Raw genomic sequence first — 24128 nt, 5'->3', positions numbered from 1 at the left:
GGTGGGCAGCGTGTCAGCGCGACTCGAACGTGCCCCGCCCGGCCCTCGCACTGCCTACTGGTGGTGGGCAACCTGCGTGCCACCGCGAGGGATGCACCAGGGATGGCGACTGGCATGATGTGAGCCGCTGTGAGGCGACATGCGAGGCGGCGGATCGGTAGGTCTCGAGGCGGTGCTGAGCCGACGGAGTCGGTGCACTGCTGCACTGGCGCGTGTCTACGGCTGCTTTGCACCACGAGATGGGTCTGTGACTGGCCGGGGGCAGCAGAGTGGCGCTGGGCTCCTGCTGCGCGGCAGAGAATGGACACACACGTCGAAGAAATGTGTTCTTTGCTTTTACTTTTTCTTCGTCATTTTGCGTGCGTGGTGATCTTATCAGAAAGGAAAAGAAGCAGGAAGAAGTCATGCCGATGGCAGCGTCACCGCAGCGGAAGGAGGAACCACCCGTGCCCCCCCCCGCGCCCCCGCCTTTCCCTTCCCCCCTCTCCCCATATCCTCGACACCGTCCTGCTCACTCAAGAAGAAAAGGTGAGCAGCAGAGAAGCAGAGATGCATGCAGCTCACTTCTATGCGCGCGTAAATAATGGATGGAGGATGTCACGCTGAGGAGGGATAAACGACAAGAAGACGAGTGGCAGCTTGGAGAGGGAACGGAGAAGCAGTACACAGCACCGAAGCCCCACTATCATGTGCCCCTTCTCCACCATCTTACAACCCTGCGCCTCTCTGTTCTGTGGATTTCTGATTGAGTGTGCTGCGGCATCGACAAACGAAGCGCATTTCGCTCCCATCGACGTGTGCTTACTGTCTCTCTTTCTTCATGAGTCTTCGATGCTGTATCCGTTTCTCTCTGCCTTCTCTCTTGCGACTCCAACTTCTCGCATCTGGCTGCCACCCTCCTCTCACGCCCCCAACGTGTGCGCGGTGGCCGCGACTCTCCCTCTTCGCCTCCATACAGCTTGAACTCGAAAGGAGGAGGGTATAAGAGTAGTCAGTCTACATCTCCGTCGAGGGAGAAGGAGCGAAGTGTGTGAGGAAAAAGCAGAAGAAAAACAGATCCAAGCGACTTTAGTTAGGGGCCATGTCTTCGAGATCGTCACCAAAATCGCCAGCTTCCGATGGCGCGCACCGCTACGCCCACGTCAACGTCAACAAGCCCTCCTCCTACTGGGACTACGACTCTCTGCGCGTGCAGTGGAATAGCCCTGACCGGTACGAAGTGGTGCAGAAGATCGGCCGTGGCAAGTATAGCGACGTCTTCCTCGGCGTGGACACCAAGGTGCCGCGTCAGGTTGTGATCAAGGTGCTGAAGCCAGTCAAGAAAAAGAAGATTCTGCGTGAGTTGATGGTGCTGCAGACGCTCAAAGGCGGTCCGAATATTGTGGACCTCTTCGATGTCGTGCGGGAGCCCAATAGCAAAACACCCTCCTTCGTCTTCGAGTACGTGAAGTCATGTGACTTCCGAACCGTCTTCCCCACCTTCACCGATTTAGAGGTGCGCAGCTACATTTTCCAGGTTCTCATGGCCCTCGAATACGCCCACTCGCATGGCATCATGCATCGAGACGTGAAACCGAACAACGTGTGCCTGGACTATAAAACAGGTAAGCTGAAGCTGATTGACTGGGGTCTGGCTGAATTCTACCATCCTGCCACGTCCTATAACGCTCGCGTCGCGTCGCGCTACTTCAAGGGGCCGGAGCTGCTCGTAGAATTGCCCATGTACGACTATCGGCTGGACATGTGGTCGCTGGGATGCATGTTAGCAGCCATGATCTTCATTCGTGAGCCATTCTTCCGCGGAAAGGACAATACGGATCAGCTGGTGCGCATTGTGAAGGTGCTCGGCACGGACGACCTGCAAGTGTACCTTAAGAAGCACAACGCGAGTTTGCCGCCCGTGCTAGAGGCGACGCTAGGCTACCACGCGAAGAAGCCATGGAGGAGTTTTGTGAATGGGCAAAACGAGCACCTGTGCCCGCCCGAGGCACTCGCGTTTTTAGATAAGCTGCTCCAGTATGATCACATGAAGCGGATCCAAGCGGCAGAGGCGATGATGGACCCATACTTTGACCCGGTCAGACCCAAGGATTTTACGCTAGACGGAATCACCGTGGCGGCGGAGAACGGAGGCGGCGGTGCGAGTGTATGCAACGAAGAGAACGTACACGAAAAGAGAGTGCCAAGAATAGAGTCTTGAAAGCAAGATGAGCAGCCTGCGCTTGCGTGCCCGTATCTCTCTGTCTGTGTCTGTGGTAGTGAATGTGTAGCGTCTCGGCTGTCCTCTCGCTCCCCACCAGAAAGAGGTGAGCAACGAGTCAGAAAGGCGACGAGAAGGGCAAATGCGCAGATAAAAGCGGGAGAGTGCCTGCTGATGGAAACAGAGACGAGAGGAACACACGCATTCACGTTTTTTTTTCTGTCTTAGATAAGTCCTATGTGTGGCACTGCCTGCACTCTCCTTATTTTTGGTACATCTGCTCACACATGCACACTGCGGAGCATTTTCTAGTCTCTCGTCACCTTGCTTTGCGTCCCTCCCCCCCCCACACACACACACAAACCTCCTCCCTCTCTGTCATGCCACAGACGACTTTATCTACAGTGTGTGTGTGTGTGCACTTGTGTCTTCCTTCTTGTTTTGTTTTCCTCTCTCCCTTTCCTCGCCTCTCGCTCTCCGCTACACATGGACCGCACCCCCTCCTCTTCGTCCTTCTCCTCCAACCCTCTTTTACTCCGCCTGTCGCGCCACGCTAGCTCCGATCCACGTTAACAGTAACTACGTCACACAAACTCATTGTATGTTTGTGTGTGTGTGTGTGTGTGTGTGTGTGCATATTTGATCCTTTTTGTTTTGTTATGCTCTTGTTTTATTATTATTATTGTTTCTCATTGTCGAGTTCCTCCTCCTCTTCGCTGTTTGTGGTGTGCTTCCTCTTTGCCAGACTGGCCGTGGGATTGGCGTCACTGTCTGTCTTTCTCTTTGTCTGTGTGTCTGTGTGTCTGTGTCTGTGTCTGTGTGTGTGTGCGTGCGTGCGTGCTTGGGTGTTTGGATGTGTGCTTGGGTGTCTGCACGCGTGCGCGGAACTCGTGTTGATGCTAGTGCTAAAGGAAAAGGTCTGCATTGCGCTTTAGAGTCAAGAGAAAACAAGAAGCGCGAAAGTATTGCAACAGGGACGCTGAGGTCCACACGGCGGAAACGTGATCTGGGAACAAGGACGTAAAAGGCATCGCCCGTTCAAGCGGTGATTCCTTGGGGTTGTATGTGTGCACGTTTGTTCCTCTGCTGGCGTGATCTGCCGACGGGGGGATGGCAGCCACGCGTTGGATGGGCAATATGAAATATCGAGAATCTTCTGGCGGCTTCAGCTCTCATCATCTCTCTCCCTGTACCAGTGGGTGAACGAGATGGGCGCTGACTGTGGGTTATGCAGCGCGAGCTTGTCCTTCAGGTGGCAATCATGGTTGTGTTGGCCCAGATGGTGTGTCTCCCACCCGGAGCGCAAAATGAGCTTTCTCTCTCTCGCTCTTTTTCCCCGCTCCTCTCCTCCCCTGCTTTCACTTCCAGGTGTCTTCGGACCTCATTCTTGCGCTTTCTCTTGTGTATGTGCGTGGACTGCTACCTCATGTTGTGGATACTTTAGTACCATCTCTTCAGGGGAGGGCATACTTTTGCACACGCATCGCGTTGTCTTGTGCAGCCCCATCCCCAATCTTTACAGTGTCACTTCTGCACCAGCAGCGCTGCGGATCGCTCTTAAGCGAGTCCTCTGTCCCCCACCGTGATTTGCAGAGGTTGTGCATTTGTGAGAGGGCTAGTGTTTTTCACACCTGGCCACACCCATTTAATCTATCTCATACCTCTGGGCTATCGCTCTTCATAACAGCGTGCCCTTGTTGTTTCTATCGTCTCTGCAGCGTTGTGCGCTAGCCAGGATTCGGTGGTTAACGATGCTGCGCAGTAATGTAGGTGTATGTAGTCGTGTAGGGGTGGCACGGTTGTGGTTTCGAGTGTGTCAGCCGCTTCCATCTGTCTCCGTAGCCTCGGCGCGCACCTTTGGCACCTCCGCATCCCCTCTCTTAGCAGGCTGTCGCCTTAGCGCGTTGCGCCTTGATAGCAGGAGCATCGGTTCCACACTGCCGGCGAACGGCGACCGCGTCTCTAACGACAATGGTGAGAAGGACGACGGCGGCGGTCCCGCTACGGATGGGACAGGCATGAGCAAGCCGGCAAGTGCAGAAGACGGCGCAGAAATGGCTGTGGTACAGAAGGACTACGGAGAAGAGAACGGCGATGAGGGGTTTCATGAAGACGCGATCATCGTGAAGGATGAGAAAGGCAACCCTATCACCCGCATTCGACGCCTGCCACTCACGCTTATCGAAGAGGTCCCGCTGCCGCAGCGCATTCTGACGGACCTGGAGTTGGTCATGATGGCCTGGTGCGAGGAGCACGCCCGGCAATATGCGCTCTTCATGACGGCTATTCGCATCGGTGTGTTCGTTCTTCTCTTGATCATCCTGTACGTGTTTTACCAGACCACCCTGTCGAGCGAGCGAGTGGTGCGCGGTGTGGATAAGATGCCGGCCGACCTGCGCATCGGCAGCGTCGTCTACTTCGACGTAACCGAGAACGGCACCGACATCGGGCGCATTGTCATTGGTCTGCTCAACGAGGACTGCCCGCTCTACTGTGAGTACTTTCATCGTCGTTGCACCGGCAACGGAGGCAAGGGTAACTCCTTCCGCGGGATGCCCCTAGCGGCGATCGTGCCCCGACACTGCTTGATCTTCGGCGACGGACAGGAAATGGAGCACGATGTCCCCGGGTTCAACTCGCACTACCTGCCGACAGAACACCTGAGCAACGGTGCTTGGCGCGGCGCGCTGTCCTCCATCGCGTACGGACCCAACCGCGAGAGCCCGAACTTCGCCATTCACATCTCATCGGGCGACTACAAGCCGCAGGTGTTCGCCATTGTGATTGGTGGGTACAACGTGATTGAGCGGATGAACAACGCAGGCTCGAAGCATGGCAATGCGCCGAAACGGAACTACGTCATTGAGGGCTGCGGAGAGCTGTGCACGCTCGCCAAGTCGCACATCGCGCCAATACCGTGGAAACTGTACGAGTCCGTGTCTGTCGGGTACGATGATGAAAAGTTCGGCCCGCGCTTGTCAGCGGACGTGCTCAAGCACTCCGATGAGATCGGTGCCACGGCGGTCGCGACGCAGCAAGAGGGTGGGTCGGCGCAGGTGCGGAAGAGAAAATGGTGGTTTTTCTAAGACCACACGCACGGGGGGCGCGAAAGGCACAAAGTGCCCCGAGAGGAGGAGGAGGACGGCAGGGAACGAGACTCTTCGACCACTGATAAAGCCAAAGAAAAGCGCGTGTGGGGGAAGGGGCGCACGATTTATCATGCAATATGTGCTTTAGTGACTCCCTCGTATCTGTGTACACGTGCTTGGCGAAGCGGACACGCTGTCCGGGAGAGAAGAGGTGAACAGGGTGTGGGTTGCAGCGACGGGGGGCTGCGTGGTGCGTCTCGCACCTCTGTTCCTTTGCCTCATGTGGTTATGGTTTTGCTGCACCTTCCCTGCCACACTTTTCACGCCTATTGTCCTTTGCAGTTCCTCTAACGCATCTTCTCTCTCTTGAAGGGCTTGAGAGTGGGATGCGGAGACGGCGACGGCCGTGCGTTGATGGACCTCCCAACATCGCCCTCGCCGCCCCACTTCCCCCTTCTCCCTCCATGCGATCCTCCACTGGTGCGGCGCATCTTTGGATGCGCGCACATTACTTACTTCTTGCGATGATTGCCGGTCTTTCGCTTCTTCGGTGTCGCCTTTATGCGCGTGTGGTGGTGCTTCTCTCGCCGTTGTGTATGTGCGCGTCGATGGGTTCGTTGTGCGAACGCTGTGCACATGTGGTGCTGGTGGGAAGATCCGCTCTTTCCTTCCCCTTTGATACAGTCGCCCTCACGACGAGAGGGGGGCACCTCACCGTTGCACCTCAGGGTCCAGCACATCCACTATGTGTGTGTGTGTGTGTGGAGGCCCAGCAGCACCCCCTATCCCTGCCAATGCCGAGCCACTTGCGGTGGTGACGCGGGGCCAGGCACCCGCGACGTGGTGGTGCCAGAGCGCTTCATCGCTGCTCATGCCGGCAGCCATGTCGTGGACGGCGTTGCGTCGGAGCGGCCTGCGACAGCGAGCACGCGTGTGCCATCCATGTGGTGGGCAGCGTGTCAGCGCGACTCGAACGTGCCCCGCCCGGCCCTCGCACTGCCTACTGGTGGTAGGCAACCTGCGTGCCACCGCGAGGGATGCACCAGGGATGGCGACTGGCATGGTGTGAGCCGCTGTGAGGCGACATGCGAGGCGGCGGATCGGTAGGTCTCGAGGCGGTGCTGAGCCGACGGAGTCGGTGCACTGCTGCACTGGCGCGTGTCTACGGCTGCTTTGCACCACGAGATGGGTCTGTGACTGGCCGGGGGCAGCAGAGTGGCGTTGGGCTCCTGCTGCGCGGCAGAGAATGGACACACACGTGTGGAAGCAAAATATCCTACTACCTGAAGGGGCAGGCAACGCAGTTCGAGATTTAGTGTCTCCCGTGCGCCGCTGTTTTACCTTCGTCCAGTAGCTCCACGATTGGTGTTGTTTTCTTTGTATGGTGTGCCTACTTGTTCCTTCTTTTTCATATAACCCACATGACTTGTCTTTTTTGTTGTTGGTTCTCGAGTAGCTCGCACACGGTCACCCACGGCAATCCGAAAATGAAGTCCCGTTTTCTTCCTCCCTTCTCTCTCTCCTTACATACACACATACAAATGTGTGTACTTCGTTGTGTGCGCCGGGTATGGTGGTGGTGTTTATAATGCTCTCCCGCTGTGCCGACGTGGTGGCGGTGTAGTTCGTTTGTTTGTGTGTTGACCGCTCCCCGTGCACTCGTGTGCCGGCAAGTCCCTCACCGCCTTTGACGTTTTCGCTGCCGTTGTTGTTGGTTTTCTGAGATCAAAGTACCGACTCGGGTACTCACATACACTCTCACACATGCACACAAAGATATCATACTGATCATAGTATCGCTACGCGGCTCGTAACGTGCCCTTGAAGAACTCGTGGGGTATGCCTCTCGATCCCGAAAGAGGCAAAACACAGTTGCTGGGATGCGGCTGGTCCAGTTGCGCGCCGCCTGCTGACATCGCTACCTTCGCCTCACGTGCGAGATTGACGCTGCATCAGAGATGCTGTCTGGTCATCCTCACATGCGTTCCGGTGCAGCTCGGCTTACCTTTCTCTTTCCGCCGTCAATTTAACAGACTCCGGGTGAAATGCTGACGTTCAACTTTCGCCCCTGCCCTGAATATCCTCCTCTGTGCTTTACTATCCCTCTTTCTCGTTCAAACACACCCGTGCGCGTGCTGAGTTAACCACACACCATTCCACCGAATCTAGTCTGCTACACAGACCAGGAAAGGGCCGTTGCTCCCCTATAGTCGTCACACCGTCCCTCATGCCACAATCACTGTCTCGCATTCTCCTGCTCTACCCACACCCCTCTTCCCACCCCCTGGTCTGCCATGCTGCACTTCGAAGGCAGCAGCTTGCTTCGGCACCACATCGTGTGTAGCATTCTCTCAAAGCGCCCGGTGCGCATCACCAACATCCACGATGACGAGGACCCGATGGGCATTCAGGCGCACGAAGCAAACTTCCTCAAGTTTATCGACCGCGTCACGAGCGGCTCCTCCCTGCAGTGCACCGACCACAATACCACGTTGCAGTTCACGCCCGGCATGATCTTGGGCGGGTCCTTTTCGCACGAGGTGCCCTCGCAGCGCTGCGTCACGTACGTTATCGAGGCGGCGCTGCTGCTGCTTCCTTTTGCAAAGTTCGACTCGCGCATCACCTTTGTGGGCGCCACCCAAGGCGAGCTGGACCTCTCCGTGGACACAGTGCGCACAGTCACCATGCGGTGGGTGCAGCTGTTTGGGGTGCAGAGCAGTCTGCGGATCATCCGCCGCGGCGCCGCCCCTGGTGGCGGTGGTGCGGTAGAGCTAGACATCAAGGCCATCCGACGCCTCACTAGCGCTACGACGAAGGAGCGCGGGCGGGTGCGGCGCATCCGCGGCATTGCCTTCGCCTCTCGGACCGCGGCCGACCTGCCGCAGCGAACCGCTACTGCCGCCAAAGGAGAACTGCTTAAGTTGCTGCCCGATGTGTACGTGGTGACCGATGTTGACAACAGCAAGGCCAACCGGAACGACCGCGTGAGCGGCTACGGCGTTGTACTGGTCGCCGAAACAACAAGCAAGCTGTGCGTCATCTCCCAGGAGTCGGTTGCCATGCCGCAGGAATCACCCGAGGACGTCGGCAAGCGTGCAGCACAGCTGTTGTTCGACCAGATTTACGAGGGTGGCTGCGTCGATGCGCACCATCAGATGCTGGTGCTGCTGCTGATGGCGCTCAGCCCGGACGAGATCTCGACCGTGCGCTTCGGCCAACTGAGCGCGAGCGGTGTGTCAGCGCTGATGCTGATGGACTCGTACTTTGGAGTGTCGTGCGCCGTCAAGCCAGACGCGTCCTTCGCGGGGCCGAATCTGCCCCCCACAACGCTAGTGACCTGCCTCGGCAGCAATGCCGTGAATGTTTGGAAGAAGTCAAGCTGAGAAGGACCGCGACTGGTTTCACTAGTGTTGTCGTTGAGTATTTGTGTGTGTGCGTTTGTGTCTGGGTTGTCAGGACATGGCGCGCCGACGCTGCTCTCCCCTGCGTCTATGCATGCTCGCCCTCCCTTCGCTGGCGTCGTTGTCTTTTTCTTCTCTGTGTCCATTACGAATAACACCCCACCACCTAATCCGCCAACTCCCCTGCCCTCTCAACGCACTATGCGCCGCGCACTTCTTGAGCGATGTGGCTTGTGCTCATCTACGTACCAAGTGCGCAAGCGTGGAGGAAGAGGAGGAGGGAGGCGCTGCGCGCGTGGGTTGGCGTCGTGGCGGAGAGCTACGTTTAAGGTCTAATCAAACTCCTTTATGCGCGAACAAAAAACAAAAGCGAACAAAACATGATCATCCACGCGGAGACATCCCCCCCCCTTCGTTCCCATCTGGCATATGTGAGGTTTTGTCGAATAGCGGAACAGCTTCAGGTGGTTTCGGTGAGGAAGGAAGCAGAGAGACAGAAGGCGAGAGTTACGACCTCTTTTCGTCTAACGGTGGAGTGAGTGAGGGGGTCAGTGAGGGATGTGGACGGAGGCGGGAGAGGTGACAGTGCAGGCGCCACCGCAGCAGTGGAACGATCTCCACCTTTCAAGGGCGGCCTTTCGCTCTGACTTTTGTTTCCTTTTTTTCGCGCGTGTGTGTGTATGTGTGAGCGAGCTGCATCCCTTATCTCTCTTCCCCCTCGATCTCGACTCGGCCTATGGTAATGCGTGCACATGTCAGTGGCATTCAACGACGTGGGCTTGCGACAACAAAGGGAAAAGGAGCGAGTTGTCTTCTTCACGGCTTCTGTGCTCGTTCCTTGCTCCACCGGGCCTTTTTTTCTTTTGCTTTGCATCGTGCCCCTCAGCCGGGACGCACTGCATCCACTGAGGCTGCATGGTGCGCACACACATAGGTGCAGGCACAGATTGCAGTTTGCAGAGCGAGAAAAAAATACGCACACCACCTGTCGAGATGGACTTGGACTTTTCGAATCGAGGGCTTTTCGCGTTTGATGCTGCGAAGGCACGGTCAGCGCTGGTAGAGGCCTCTTTGGCGGCACCGCGGACCGCTCTCTCGACGACCTCGACGGATGGGGGTGACGCCGCTGGCGCAGCGCCGCCGTTGTCTGCGCTCCCCGCCATCCGTCTATTGAACCTATCTTACAACTCCCTCCACCTTTTCACCGGTGGCGAGACCTTGAAAGGACTCACGGTGTTGGATCTGTCGCACAACGCACTGACGCAGCTGCACAGTCAGAGCATGCCACCCACGCTGGTGCGGCTCAGCATCGCGCACAATCAACTGGCACACCTGTGCGACTTGGCCAAGTACACGCCGCGGCTGCAGGTACTGGAGGCCGGGCACAACCATCTGAGTACCTCTGCTCTGCGTGGCCTACCCGCATCGCTAACGCATCTCAGCGTGGAGAACAACACAATAGAGTCGTTGGCGCCGCTCGGCTCCTTGTTGCATCTTACACACCTGAACTTGGCACAGAATCAGCTGGAGAGCCGAGACACTCTCTGCGCCTTGCGGCCGCTTGTGTCGCTGCGCCACCTCGACGTCCGCGGCAACCCCATGTACGAGACAGGTAGGCGTAGCAGCGAGGGCGAGGATGAGGGTGTCACCCAGCTGCTACACGACGTATTGCCGCGTCTGTCGCGCTTCAATGGAACTTCTCTCTCACAGGCTCCAGAGAACCGCATGTGGAAGAAGGCGCACCGGCAGCAGCAGCAGCAGCAACAACAAAGTACAAAATTCAGCGCAGTGAAGTCTCGCAGCATGTCGCACGATGCGCGCGGTGGCAGTGGAGCGCGGCAGCGAGGTGCGCGCGAGGACGGAAGCGGCAGTGGCAGCAGCAGCTCCATCTTATCGTCCTCTCAAAGACAACAACAGAGGTTGCATGAGCCGGCTTTGGAAGTCCGGCTCATGCAGGCGAAAGTGAATGAACTACGACGCCTGCTCCTAGCCTCTCAGGATGCGGAGGGGAAGGCCCGTCAGAAGCGCGCACTGCTCATAGAGAACGTGAAGAGTACAGCCAAGGTGATTGGCCAGCAGGAGACAGAGCTGGAGAGGCTTCAAAGTGAGGTGGATAGCTTGCGGAGCGTGAATCAGAAGCTGCAGTCATCGGTGGCGGCTGCGGAGCAGTCGTTCGAGCATGTGCACGCGTCTCTTCTCGTGAGCAAGGCAAAGCTTTCTGCCGCTGAAGTGAAGTAGAGGCGCACCACCGAGATGCGGTGCTGGTGAGGCGTAATGGGCCTGTCTTCTCACTTGCGCACTGCTCTTGGAACAAGAGCGGTGGGCACAGGTGCGGCCGGCCGCGCTCACATGTATAAATGTGTATTGATAGCCTTTGAAACGCATAGAGGCTGCGCTGGCGCAGCTCGGACGAAAAAGAAGAACGTGGAGGGCCGCGTCGAGCTGATTCAGTGAAGACCTCGCCCGTTATGTGGTGTGAAGGAGCAGCGGGGGGGCCTCTGTTGCACTTTGTATGTGGTGCTTCCACTTCACTCCCTATCTCCTGTGCGTCTAGCTTTACTCTCATTCTAGTTGGTGTGCTCGACGCGCGTGTCTTTTGTTTCGCTTCTTTGCGCTCCGCGCTGCGGATTCACTTGTATTCGCGGCCAACTGCTGTCGCTCTCTGTGGAGCGTTCCCTCTCGATTCAGGAGGGTGGTTAGGGCTGAGGGTGCAGAAGACCTGGAAGCAGCTCCCTTGAGGAAGGCCATGCTCGCACATCACTCACTTATGAACGTTTTTTTTTATTACTTGCTGCGCATCTTTTTCGCCCTTTCTCTCCACCTCCTTGCTTGTACCCGCGTCCGCATTGGCTGCACTGCAACGCCGCTTGACGGATTCGGCTGCTCCGTGTTGCTGCTGAGACAGTGCGCAAGTAGCCCTCCCCCCTCTTCTGCTCTTTCAGAGAAGACAAGGGTCAGCAATGGGCCTACAAATCATTGAGGGACTGGGAGGCTCCTCCCGCTGCGTGACGCTTCTCACCTTCACGATCCATTTCTTGCATTCGCTTTTCAGCGTTGTGAACTTCTTGTCGTGGGTGCAGACACCGGGGTCACGGCTCACGCACAGCACACAGATGGCGTACCTCTCATTGACGGTTGTATGCTGTCTCTTCTACTTCTTTGGCGCCTCGGTTTTCTACATGTGGGCCTGGCGCTTCCCAGAGCCAGAGGAGGTGGCGAAGCGGCGCCGCGTCTACGGTGTCGGCATCCATCTCTTCTTTTGCGATTTACCCATCTTCATAATAGAAACGCGCATTGTGTGGCGGGTGCAGTTCCCTGCCGCCATAATGGGCTTCAATTACGTCCTCACATGCGTCTCCTTGAGCTACTCGACGCTGCGTGTGTGGTTCTTCCTCATGGTGCGACTCATCAAGTTCCACTTGCCGACCGCGAGGTCGATCGGCGCCAACTACACCACTCGAACTTCCTTGGCGGCGCGGCGCGCGATGGACGAGTCCGACTACACGGGCCATGGCGGCGCAACGCCGCCATCCACCGCAGCAGGCCACACGATTTTTCTGAACCGCAACGCCGGCCTCCATAGTGATGACAGGGTAAGTGCGACAAGGCTTTACTACACACCCGACACCGATCGCGATCGCAGAGACGTGTACTATGGCCCCTCACCGAGTCGCTACTACTCGTCTTCCTCGGACGACTTAAGTATCTCACAGAGGCCGATCCAGCACGGATGTCGCCGCAGTCCCGGGGCCAACGTCTACAGTCCCCAGTCAGCTGCCCCACCGTTTCGCATCTGAAAGCAATGCGGCACAGCCCACATGTGAGGCAGAGGTGAAGGGAATGAAAGTGAGCAGCGATATATCGTTGCTTCGAGAAAGGAAAGGGGCGCCGCCGTTGAAGAAGCGCACTACTCCTCACGCCGTCGCGAGAGCGCATCTTGGTGCGATCATAACCAAATTCCCCTCTGTTCCGTTGCCCTCAGCGTTTCGCAGAGGCACGTTTCTTCGTCGCTGTCTCTCTCTCTGTCGGTGTGTGGTGAGTTGCTGCTGTGCTGCTTTGACCCGGTTGCTCGTGGTCCCGTCTTTGGGGGCTTTTGCTGCTGTTCTTCCCATCCCTCTCTCCCTCCTAGAGTAGATGTGTTCATCAGCGTCGCAAGAATTAGTGACGCAAGTGAATAATATATAGAGAGAGCGATGTATGAGGCCACTTCTCACCCTCTCTCGTCCCGGAGGTGCATGCTTGTATGCATGCATGTGTGTGTGATGTGTCCTCATCGCTGAATCACAACCAGGCGTGAGACTTTGCTGGGCCTTTCCGAGTTAGTTTCTATGGCCTCCTCCTGCATCACGTGCTTCTCTCTGTCCTTTTTGTGAAAGAAGGCGTGATGGCGAGAGGGTGGGAAGGCACAGCGACTCTATTACTTGCTCGGGCGCACTCCCCTGCCTCCCTTCCCTCTACGCGTCTCCCCGTCCATCGGCATCGCTGTGCCACACCCCCTTCATGTCCTCTGACGTTTCTCCCCTGAGTCCGATGAAACGACCACCAAACTCATCTCCCCCACACCCAACTCCCCTCTCGCACCCCTCCCCACGCACACACATGTGTATATGCACGCGCACAAATACGCGTGCTCGCATGTTGCTGCGACTCCTCCTCTCTCGCTCTCTGCTGTGGCTTGCCATACCTCTTCTTTGCATCACTGTAGTGTTTCCCCTCTGAGAAGATGGCGAGTATCAAGTGTGGTTCCCGCCGCAAGGCCCGCCGTGCGCACTTTCAGGCCCCGAGCCATGTGCGCCGTGTGCTCATGAGCGCCCCGCTCTCCAAGGAGCTGCGCGCCAAGTACAACGTGCGTGCCATGCCCGTGCGCAAGGACGACGAGGTCATCGTGAAGCGTGGCACCTTCAAGGGCCGTGAGGGTAAGGTGACCGCGTGCTACCGCCTCAAGTGGGTCATCCTCATCGACAAGGTGAACCGCGAGAAGGCTAACGGCTCCACTGTGGCCGTCGGCATCCATCCCTCCAACGTCGAGATTACGAAGCTGAAGCTGACGCACCACCGCAAGTCCATCCTGGAGCGCAAGGACCGCTCGTCCAAGTCCGACAAGGGCAAGGGCAAGATTAGCGCTGCAGACAAAGCCATGCAGCAGATGGACTAGAGATCTCGCCCAACGCGATTGAGGCTCAGTGAAACACAAGCGTGCCACGATGGGTGCGTGCGCACGTGTACGTCATTTCCGACGTGCGTGCATCCATCACCGGTACGCTTTTGCCCTTTTTCATCTTCTTTTGTTGTTCTTTCCGTTTCATGAAAAGAAAAAATCCTTTGAAGCGTGCGACTCCAACCGGAACGCCCTCCCCTCCCCCTCACAACGAGGCGGAGCGCATTCTGAAGCTCGAGGATCCCTTCTCGGGCGGCTCCAGAGCTTTATTGCCGTGAACGCGCAGATGTTCTCTCTGTGTGTGTGTGCGGAGTAGGCGCAAAGCAAACGTGAGTGAGCGAGGGACTCTGGCTGCGCCACTCCCCTCCTTCCTCGTTGCGCGGTGTGTCGCGCGGGTGATGAAGGCAACAGCATCAACAGCGAGGAGAGACGGTCGAGCGCTGCGCAGCCTTTTCTGCGTGCGTGTTCGCAGGATGCCTGTTGATTCAGTAGAGGCTACATCACTGACCCCTTTTTCTCTCTCTCTCCCTCTTGCACTGATGCCCGCTGCATCTGCGCACCTCCCCGCCCCCGAGCCGCCAATCCTTCCTCGCGCCCGTCTCCTGGAGAGAGGATCTCCTCTCCGGTCTGTATACTGCACCTCTCTCTGAGTGTACTCTCTTCCCCCGCAAGACGGCAAACCTGCCACTCTTGGGGGTGTGCCGAATAGAAACACGCGCACTGGCTCACACACACACACACACACACAAACAAACGCACGCGCACAGGGGCATGGATGCATGCACGCCGTTCTTTTTCCTCTTTCGTATCTTGGTATTATAGAAGACACGTTTGACGTGTCAGCCTTCGGTGCCCTCTTCCCTCACCCTCCTGCAGCGCCCCCTTTTCCTTTTGTGTGTGTGCTTGGATCTTAGTGGCACGGCCTGCTCATCTGCTGTCTGTCTGTCTGTCTGTCTTGACGCCGTCAGTCTTTGGCTAGAGCCCCCTCCCTACTCCTCCTCCCTGTAGCACCCATACGTCGCGATCAAGGCTAAATCCACGTGTAGGCCGCTCCCCGCTCGATGTGGCGCCGTCACAGGTGTGTTGCCGTCATCTGAGTAGGGGTGGCAAGTGACACCGTCGCATAAGACGCCTGGCACACACCCTTCAGCCATAATGATTACCCGTCTGGATGGTGCGAGCGCGCGCAAGCTTGCTGCGGGACAAGTAATTACGGACCTCACGAGCGTTGTGAAGGAACTCTCCGAAAACGCGTTGGATGCGAAGGCCACGACGGTGACTATTCGACTCATCAACTACGGTCTCGATGAGATTGTCGTTGATGATGACGGCACGGGAATATCCATGGGTCAGCTAGTGAACACCGCGGCCAATGAGCTGCTGGACGGTGCGAGCACGCCTCTGCTATCGAGCCGCGCCACTACGAAGCAGCGACGGCACGATCGCGACGGTTGTACTCATGCGACTGCAAAGGACGAAGCCGACGAGGGTCAGACGAGCCAGGCCGAGAGCGCGTGTGTGGCAGAGGATGAGGGCGACAGCTCTGATCCGTCACTTGGTTTCCGCGGGGAAGCGCTCCACTCTTTGGCCCACGTGAGTGATGTAACGGTAGAGACGCGCAGCGCCGACACTGGTGCCTTGACGGTGCGTATCTCGTATGATCATACATCGCACACGTCTCGCCTGGAGGCGGTGCGACTGCGCGATGTGTGCGGCACCACCGTCACTGCGCGGCATCTCTTCAAGCACCTTCCTGTGCGGCACCGCGAGTACGTGAAGAACTGCCGCAAGCAGCTCAGCAAGGTGGCCAGCACGATGAAGCAGTACGCCGTGTCGCACCCGCACATACGTCTTCTGGTGCAGCACCAGGAGACCCCCAACTCAGCCGTCGTCACGCTCGTTTCGCTCACCGGCTCTGGCGATGCAACGCGCAGTGTGACGGAGGCGTACGGCGGCCTTTGCACCTCGCACATGCAGCGTGTGCACTGGAGCTTGTCGTTCGGCACCTTCACCGGACTCGTGTCGAAGGTAAGCGGCGGCGGGCGACTAAGCGGCGGCCATCAGGTGTTTGCCCTTGACGGGCGGCTCGTCGACCTGCCGCGTTTGGGCAAGGCGCTCAACGACGCCTTCATCCAATGCCTCCCGAACGCCTCCCAGCGGCTGCACGTTGCCTTCTTCCTCCAGGTAAAGACGAACGCTTCACTTCAGTACGACGTAAACCTTACCCCCAACAAGCGCAAGGTGTTGCTTGCGCAAGAGGAACGCTTGGCGGACGAGTTGTACCAGTGCGCGCTGCAAGAGTTTGGCTCGGCCTTGCAGGAGGTCGACCTGGATCGTGGCCAACGTATCGCGCAGACCCGCGCCGCTGATGTGCGTGCCACGGAGCTGACGAAGCTGACGCGAACACCGGTTTCAGCCACGTCGCTCACGCAGTTCACGTTCAAGCGAGCGAAGATGGAGGAAACGGATACGGGCGGCCGCGTCGCCGCTGGCGCCCTGGACGCCCACAGTGGAGAGTCGTACCTCAGCTCCACGGCTGGCTCCTCCTCGGTGATCGACCTCCCAAAGCTCGGCAGCCTCCTGTACGGCAATGGCGCAGCCGACGATGACGGCTCCGGCACGGACAGGGATGGCGAGAGGGCTGAATCCACTCCACTCTTGCTGCCCTCCTCGCTATCCAGCATTAGCGGTGGCGGCGAGGACGACGAGGACAGCAAGGAAAGCTCCCGCAGCGCTGTCGAAGACAAGAGCGAAGGCAGCGACCCACCCGCCCTCAAGTCATCCGCAGACGTTGATGACCATGAAGACTGCTGTTGCGGTTGGCACTTGGCTGACAACGCGAAAGGCTTGCGCTCGGAATCAGTGGCAGTCGAGGTTACGCGGCTCTCTGACGAGGGCAGTCAGCGGCGGGGCGGGGGCAGCTGCTATCAGTGCGCGTACCCGGATCTCAGCGAGCTCGTGCAGGAGCCCTTCTCCGCGGACCCAGCCGATGCGGTGGCGTTGTCGGTGTCAGCAAAAATGCGCAGCCGGTCCTCTTCTCGCACCCTCGGTGCCCAGACGGCCGACGATCTGAACCACTACTTCACCAAGAATTCCTTCAAGGAGATGCGGGTGATTGGGCAGTTTAACCACGGCTTCATCATTGCCGTGCTCCCCAACGGTGACGTGTTCGTCGTCGATCAGCACGCATCAGATGAGAAGTATAACTACGAGCGACTTGTGCGCGCGTACGAGGCAACGCCACAGCCCTTGGTGATGCCGGTGTCCGTGGCCATGAGTGCTCACGAGGTGGACCTCGCCGTGGAGCACAAGCTGACTCTTCAGCAGCACGGCTTCAAGGTAAGCCGAGGAAGCGACGATACGAAGCTGCTGGTGTATTCGCTGCCGGTGTTGCCGTACGACGTGGTGAGCGCGTCGGATGTGATGGAGCTGGTGCAGCAACTCGTACAATACGGCACCATCACGAAGCCGCTGCGTGCGGTGTGGCACTCCATGGCCACGAAGGCGTGCCGCAGCAGCATCATGATTGGCACCCCGCTCACGGTGAAGCGCATGAAGCTCATCCTCGAGCGACTAAGCCAGCTGGATCAGCCGTGGAACTGCCCGCATGGTCGACCAACGCTGCGGCTGCTATGCAGCATAGCAGATCTTCAGAGAGGTGGTGCGCTGCTACGATGAGTATGTTGCAAAGCCGGAGACCTATGCCGGTAAATACGCACGCACATCATTGCCCACTAAATTGCACAACTCCTCTGCACGCGTACACGCATAGAGAGGCACGCGACGATAGCAACGAGAATGTGGGAGCGCATCAACATTGCGACTCTGTTTGTTTTTGCTTGCCCCCCTCCCCACTCTTTTCCTCATGAGAGGATAAGGTCCGATGAGGAGGGGGGGGTCATGATGACGGTGCTGGGGCTAAGTGAAAAGGACGCAGATTGAAGGGGGACCATATGCACGGTCGACCCCTTCCACACGACCTGCTTCGCCCGTGCTGTCTTTCCGTGGGACGCCTCTGTTTCCTTGTGCTCGTGCGCTGCACCATGGCAGCGCTTATGGCACAAAAAAGGCCCTTTTCTTGCTGACTCGCCCCCTTCCTCCCTCTCTACGCATTCTTGCTCCTTTGGGGTGCGGTTGCGGCGACACAGTCGCGCTTGTCGCACTCCCGTTTTCACATGCACAGACATCACACATCGCTCCTCTTCCTCTGCGTGTACACTCGCACGAAACAGCAACATCGATAGCTACACCGAGGCCCATCGCCCTGATCCCCACACAAAAGGAGGGGGGAGAGAAAAAGGAGTGCGCACAGAGAGACATATACATACACCGGCGCTCAACGGCTACGTCGCGCCTGCACTCTCGGGTGGGTGGGGTGGGGTGGCCGAATAGACGCGTGCGCAAGGCTCGCGCCGTGTGATAGATCCACACATACACATAGGCCTAACTCCACTCATATTAGAACTCTCTTTTTCGTGTGCGTGTGTGTGTGTGTGGTTTCCTTGACACCGCTTTTACTATTTCCTTGTGCACACATAGAGAGGTGGCGAGGTTGGGCAGGGCAAGTGAAGGATCACGCACACGCGCTCCTCTTCCTCCTCGTCAGCGTCGTCTTTTCGCGAAGGCGTTGCACACCGCTGAGCCAAGTTCTTTTTTCGCGTGCTCTTGCATGCGCGAGTCTCGCTTCTGCAGAAATAGAAAAGCGGTCCGCAAGAGACACAAGCGACAACGGGCCTTGTTGCCTCCGGGGAGGGGAGGAGGGAGGTCTCGCTCCACCAAGCACGTGTGGTCTCTCTCCTCTATCGAGGGGCGTTTCTTCTGATTCCTTTGTTAACGTTTGTGCTGCTGTGCTGCTCTGAGCAAGATGCACCACGGCTCTTCGCAGCCGAGGCGTGTCACTGATGACGCTGGCAGCTGCTGCTCAGATCTCCGCGAGATGAACGAGGCGAAAGTAGCCAACATCCTTTCCTACCTTGACAGTGCTGCCGCGACGCAGTGCGAAGCGCGAAGCGTGCGAGACTGCACACTCGCGACCAGCTTCTCGAGCGTTGTGCCGCTCACATCGTCGGTGCTGCAGCACGTCACGGCCAGCACCCCCGCGCCATCATCCATAAATGCCTCGCCGAACGATACCCCGACGCACCGCCACGCGCCGCCGGGACGGTCCACGTCGCCTCCGTCCGTTGGTGTGCCAGCGATGTCGGTGTCGTGGATCACCGGTGGCGGCGCCGAGTCTGCCCAGAACACATACCTTGGCATCAAAAAGCGCATTGAGGGGATGCAGTTCGAGAATGAGCAGCTTCGCCGGGACAATGCAGAGCTTCGCAGCCGCCTCCAGCAGTGGCGTGCCGAGGAGGCAAACCGAAAGGAGGAGATGCGCGAAGCTGTGCAGGGCGAGGTTGACGAGCTACGCAACTCGCATGTGCAAGAACGCAAGCGCGCCAAGGCGGAGAAAGAAAAACTGGAAAAGGCGAAGGAGGAGCTGACGCGCCAAGTGGACACGCTTACGGTGAGGCTGCGCGAAGAGGCAGCGAAACACGCCGAAGATGTTCGACGTCTAGAAGGGACACATGCAGCGGCCCTCTCGTCTCTGCGTACCAAGTGGGCTGCGCAGGAGAAGGTGAACCGCGAAAAATGGCGTCTGGCCGAGGCGAAGCGCATCAAGGAATCGACGCTGCAGTCCCTCGAGCCGGACATTGTGCTGCTGCTGAATCGGCACAAGGCCGAAAAGGCGCGTCTGCGCGAGGAGTACGAAAACGAGCTGCGCCAGCGTGACGAGGCCATTGCCGCCAAAGATGCCTCCTTAGAGGAGTTGAAGTCGAAGCTGCGGCGTGAGGCAGATGAGCTGCTCAGCCGCGAGCAGGAAGCTGTGCGAAATCGCCTCCGCGACGAAAGCGAGCGCATTCATCGACAACTCGAGGAGGAGCGCCGTCTTGAGCAGCAAAGGCGCGAGCAGCTGGAGCACCACTATGAGGATCAGAAGCGTACGCTGCAGCGAGAGATCGAGCGACTTGGGAAGGAGGTGCTGCGCCTGCAGAGCGAGCAGACATCGGAGCAGGCCTCCTTCCACGAGGCGGTGACCAGTGAGGTGGCGCGCGTGACAGGCGAGGTGAACGAACGCATGAAGTGTCTAAAGGAGAAGCTGATGCTTGAGTTCGCGGACCGCGAGAAGGATGCAAAGGAGGAAAACCAGCGCTATTTGCAATCAAAGGAGGCGGAGATGCGCAAGAAATGCGAGCTAGAGCGCGATGCGGCGGTGACCAAGGTGGTGCAGCGGCTCGAGGAGGAGCACCTGCGCGCCTTGGAGTCTGCTCGGGGCAGTGATGGAATGCTGCGGGAACGCTACATCCAAGTTACGCGTGAGAAGGAGCGACTGCAGGTGGAGCTTGACCTTGTCCAGGAGCAGCTAAGCACCGCCCTCGAGGCCAACCGCAGCAAAGCCGAGGAGCTGCAGAGAATTCAGGACATGGCGAACCTGTCGGAGCAGCACATAAGCGCCATCGAGGACAAGGTGCGCTCCGAGTACACGAAGCGCATGAGCATCCTGGACCACGAATGGCAGAAGAAGCTTCACGAGCTCGAGACCCAGCACGTAAAGGAGGTATGGGAGCTACAGCAGCGCCACGGCGCCGCGACACAGGAAGTGGCTCGCCTGAGGTCCGATTTTGAGATGGAGAAGAAGACTTTGGAGCAGCGCCACCACGCGGAGCTGAGTCAGATCAACGAGCGCATCCTCGTGGCAATCACGAAGAAGGAGAACACGATCCGTCACCAGTCGGAGCAGCTGCTGAGCTTGCAGGAGGCTGTCAGTGTGCGGGACCAGGAGCTGCAGCGGCATCGCCAGCTGCTCTTGTGATGCGGAGAGTACAAAGATGGCATAGAATCCTCTGCTGATACCCCGGTGCAGTGACGGCTATGCATGATGCTTGCGCAGGAGTCACAAAGCCGGGCTGATGCTGTGCTCTTGGTGGTTGTGAGAATATGCCGATTGCCGCCTCTTTTGATGCGCATGGGCGGCTGGCAATTTGAAACAGCTTGCAGCGACATCATCAAGAGGGAACGAAAGAAACAAGAGGGCTAGCACGCTTGGCAACTACCGTCGCCCCCTTGGTCTGCGCATGTGTGCGTTGTGTATGCTTGGTTGCCCACATGTGAGGCGGGTAAGTGTGGCTAGCCTCCAATGTCGACGTTGGCATTGGATACGCCGTACACCATGGGGAGCGAAACAGCTTTTTTTTTAGTGTCTCTCGTTGCACTCTACTACCCTTGATGACGAGGGGGAAACCTCACCGTTGCACCTCAGGGTCCAGCACATCCACTATGTGTGTGTGTGTGTGTGGAGGCCAAGCAGCACCCCCTATCCCTGCCAATGCCGAGCCACTTGCGGTGGTGACGCGGGGCCAGGCACCCGCGACGTGGTGGTGCCAGAGCGCTTCATCGCTGCTCATGCCGACAGCCATGTCGTGGACGGCGTTGCGTCGGAGCGGCCTGCGACAGCGAGCACGCGTGTGCCATCCATGTGGTGGGCAGCGTGTCAGCGCGACTCGAACGTGCCCCGCCCGGCCCTCGCACTGCCTACTGGTGGTGGGCAACCTGCGTGCCACCGCGAGGGATGCACCAGGGATGGCGACTGGCATGGTGTGAGCCGCTGTGAGGCGACATGCGAGGCGGCGGATCGGTAGGTCTCGAGGCGGTGCTGAGCCGACGGAGTCGGTGCACTGCTGCACTGGCGCGTGTCTACGGCTGCTTTGCACCACGAGATGGGTCTGTGACTGGCCGGGGGCAGCAGAGTGGCGTTGGGCTCCTGCTGCGCGGCAGAGAATGGACACACACGTGTGGAAGACATAAGGTTTCCATTGTTTTTTTTTTTGCTGGACCGAATGCAGACTCGAGGGCGGCACAATCACATTGCTCTCGGGCTCACATCTTCTGCTACATCGTTGGCTTTCGTGTCTCTGTCTTTTCATCTCGCTCCTCTGCATCGCTGCCTGCGACGTAGTATAGCTACCCATCGACAGGCACAGGCGCACACGCAGAGACTGTCTTTTTCACACCCGGCCGTTCAGCGAGTTTTGTGCTGTAAGCTAGCGGAACCCATCCTTGCCTTTTACCCACTCGCGTGATTTCTTCACATCTATCGGAAGCGGCGCTGTAATGCCGTCTCGCATCGTCAGGGATCCCGGCGTACCGCCGACTCTGGTGGCGCGTCCCGAGGACGTGTTCGAGGACAGCGGATCAGGGTACTCTTCCATGTGGGCTCACGCTTTGAATGGCGTTGCCGTCGGCGAACGCTACGACACCGCGAAAAGTAGCGCGGCAGCCACACCTCCGGTGAAGTGGGACCGCGACGAAGCGCTATGGCAGCTGAAGATAGCCCTTGGCGTCTCACCTGTACTGCGGGAAAGAGACGTGCCACACTTGGCAAGCCCAGCTCTGCGCACTCACAGCAGCGCACAGGTGCCCTTGGAACTCAAGGCCGGGGACGAGGCAGCTGCTGCCGTTGCCCAGAAAGCGTCCACTTCCGATAAGCAACCGCCATCGGCTCAAGAGGGCGCCTCCAGAAAGGGCAACAGGCTCGACCACTTCATTCCTCCTGTCTACAGATTCAGCTCTGCCTCGTCGGCGTCCTCTTCGCCTCTGTCGCAGGCCTATGTGCAAACCGCTCTGGCTCGCATCCAGGACGAATGCGACGCACTGATGCAGCGCTTAGGCGTGGGTGCTTCCAAGTCAAGTGCGGAATTAAACCAGGCAAACACGGACATGCCCGACGACGAGCTTCAGGCGGCGCAGCTGATGCGCCTGCTCGCGGAGCCATCAACACTGGCCCAGCTGCAGCGACGTGCAGACGCCGCGATACTGGAAAAGGAGTGCGTCTTTCGGATTCGCGATCTCCTCGCTGCTGAACTGCAGCGCCGCCACGTGCCGCTCGAGGCGGCCCAGGATGACTTTTACCCTTTCTTTGAGCAGGTGGACCGCACTAAGATGGCCCTAGAAGACTACTACCACGTGCAGAGTGCGATGCATACAATGGCGCCGATGATGGAGGCGGCGGTCGCCGTGGCGGAATGTCTGCGCGATGTCGATGCCACCACATCAATGCAAGGGATGCAACGCATAAGCGCCATGGAGGCGGCAATGAACTCCTTGCTGGCGCAGGTGCAAGAGGACGCGGTGATGTTGCAGAAGAACTTGGAGGCTCTGCGGTGCCGTTTTGAGGCGCTGTAGGGCCGAGAAGCCTCAGACGATCGAAAAGGTAACAGAAGGGAGGCATCGGACCTCTTGGCCAGACACGTTCCTCTGTGGCCGCAGCCCAGTGGAGCTTGTCTTTCTCTTCCTCTCAGTCCTCTGCACACTTGTTTCCTCACCGAGACTTCTGCCTGTGCGCTGGTTCGACGCCAGGTGCCGCTGGCTTCATTTTTCTAGTCTCTCGCCTGCGCTCTTTGTTCGATAGCCGCGGAGGGTGGAGCAGCCGCTCTTCCCAGGGCAGCAGGTTCTCTTTCTCCGGTCACGTACGTCTCTCGCTCTAGTAGCTGTCATCCACTGTTATCCGTGCCTTCAAGTGCACCTCTATGCGGTCGTCGCTGATCTTGCCACCTAGACACTCTCTGGGCAACAATTCAAAAAGAAAAGATGGAAATAGACGCTAGGGAAGTCGTGGCGTCTCCCCCACAGCGGATGCGCACGCTTCATGAGGCACCCGTGCGTCTGATGCCCCTCCCCCCTCACCTGCAGGCGACGGTGTGAGTGTGAGCGCCGACGAACACGACGATCCACCCATGTCGCCGTGCTCCAATATGCCCTTCTCGAAGGTATCTCGCCGACAACGTCACGCACACGCATGCGACAGTGATGCAACCCTTCTCTTTCACTGTTGTGCCTTTGCTTGCTCGCATTCCTCTGTCTGCACTTTCATTCCTCGCCTGCTGACCCCAACCTCAACGATGTTTTGTTGTTTCTCCCCTCTGCGTGCGCGCCGGACGGGGGGTGCACGATGTCGAAGCAGGAAATAAAGAAAAGCGTATCCTCCCACCTTATCCGCAGATCTCTCACGTCCATCTCGACGGCGGACTGCAAAGTGCGTGTACACGTTTTGTTGTTATGCTGCGCGCTGCAAGGGTCGACGCAGAGAGGCAGGGGGGCGAGAGACAGAACTGACAGCGCCTCTTCCTTTTCGGTCGTGCACCCCTCGCGCATTCCTTCGACGTAAAGCGTTTCATTGAAGCGAGAAGCAAGCGGAGAAAAACGAAAACTCGAAAGCTCCGAAAGGGCCGCGGTAGTTG

At 58.2% G+C, this 24128-nt stretch overlaps 9 protein-coding genes across 9 annotated transcripts; all 9 read left to right on the top strand.

Moving 5' to 3' along the window:
* Positions 1-1081: 1081 nt before the first annotated feature.
* On the top strand, positions 1082-2200 carry LINJ_35_1720 (putative casein kinase II; the record flags this gene model as incomplete). Its single annotated transcript, XM_001468955.1, has 1 exon — positions 1082-2200. One exon carries the CDS (start codon positions 1082-1084, stop codon positions 2198-2200), a length of 1119 nt encoding a protein of 372 aa, XP_001468992.1.
* A 1751-nt stretch (positions 2201-3951) lies between these two features.
* CYP14 (putative cyclophilin 14) lies at positions 3952-5286 on the top strand (the record flags this gene model as incomplete). The annotated part of the gene is made up of 1 exon (XM_001468954.1): positions 3952-5286. The coding sequence occupies one exon, from the start codon at positions 3952-3954 to the stop codon at positions 5284-5286; it is 1335 nt and encodes a 444-aa protein (XP_001468991.1).
* A 2297-nt stretch (positions 5287-7583) lies between these two features.
* On the top strand, positions 7584-8672 carry LINJ_35_1700 (putative RNA 3'-terminal phosphate cyclase; the record flags this gene model as incomplete). The annotated part of the gene is made up of 1 exon (XM_001468953.1): positions 7584-8672. One exon carries the CDS (start codon positions 7584-7586, stop codon positions 8670-8672), a length of 1089 nt encoding a protein of 362 aa, XP_001468990.1.
* A 1299-nt stretch (positions 8673-9971) lies between these two features.
* Positions 9972-10928, top strand: LINJ_35_1690 (conserved hypothetical protein; the record flags this gene model as incomplete). Its single annotated transcript, XM_001468952.1, has 1 exon — positions 9972-10928. The coding sequence occupies one exon, from the start codon at positions 9972-9974 to the stop codon at positions 10926-10928; it is 957 nt and encodes a 318-aa protein (XP_001468989.1).
* A 722-nt stretch (positions 10929-11650) lies between these two features.
* Positions 11651-12487, top strand: LINJ_35_1680 (conserved hypothetical protein; the record flags this gene model as incomplete). Its single annotated transcript, XM_001468951.1, has 1 exon — positions 11651-12487. One exon carries the CDS (start codon positions 11651-11653, stop codon positions 12485-12487), a length of 837 nt encoding a protein of 278 aa, XP_001468988.1.
* A 926-nt stretch (positions 12488-13413) lies between these two features.
* LINJ_35_1670 (putative 60S ribosomal protein L26) lies at positions 13414-13845 on the top strand (the record flags this gene model as incomplete). Its single annotated transcript, XM_001468950.1, has 1 exon — positions 13414-13845. The coding sequence occupies one exon, from the start codon at positions 13414-13416 to the stop codon at positions 13843-13845; it is 432 nt and encodes a 143-aa protein (XP_001468987.1).
* Positions 13846-15003: 1158 nt separating this feature from the next.
* On the top strand, positions 15004-17526 carry LINJ_35_1660 (mismatch repair protein; the record flags this gene model as incomplete). Its single annotated transcript, XM_001468949.1, has 1 exon — positions 15004-17526. One exon carries the CDS (start codon positions 15004-15006, stop codon positions 17524-17526), a length of 2523 nt encoding a protein of 840 aa, XP_001468986.1.
* Positions 17527-18784: 1258 nt separating this feature from the next.
* Positions 18785-20704, top strand: LINJ_35_1650 (conserved hypothetical protein; the record flags this gene model as incomplete). Its single annotated transcript, XM_001468948.1, has 1 exon — positions 18785-20704. One exon carries the CDS (start codon positions 18785-18787, stop codon positions 20702-20704), a length of 1920 nt encoding a protein of 639 aa, XP_001468985.1.
* Positions 20705-22002: 1298 nt separating this feature from the next.
* On the top strand, positions 22003-23073 carry LINJ_35_1640 (hypothetical protein, unknown function; the record flags this gene model as incomplete). Its single annotated transcript, XM_001468947.1, has 1 exon — positions 22003-23073. One exon carries the CDS (start codon positions 22003-22005, stop codon positions 23071-23073), a length of 1071 nt encoding a protein of 356 aa, XP_001468984.1.
* Positions 23074-24128: the final 1055 nt, after the last annotated feature.

The sequence above is a fragment of the Leishmania infantum genome, chromosome 35 (genome assembly GCF_000002875.2).
Source record: "Leishmania infantum JPCM5 genome chromosome 35".
NCBI classification, from domain to species: domain Eukaryota; phylum Euglenozoa; class Kinetoplastea; order Trypanosomatida; family Trypanosomatidae; genus Leishmania; species Leishmania infantum.
The sequence above is the reverse complement of the archived record's forward strand: the minus strand, read 5'-3'. Positions and strand labels throughout refer to the sequence as shown.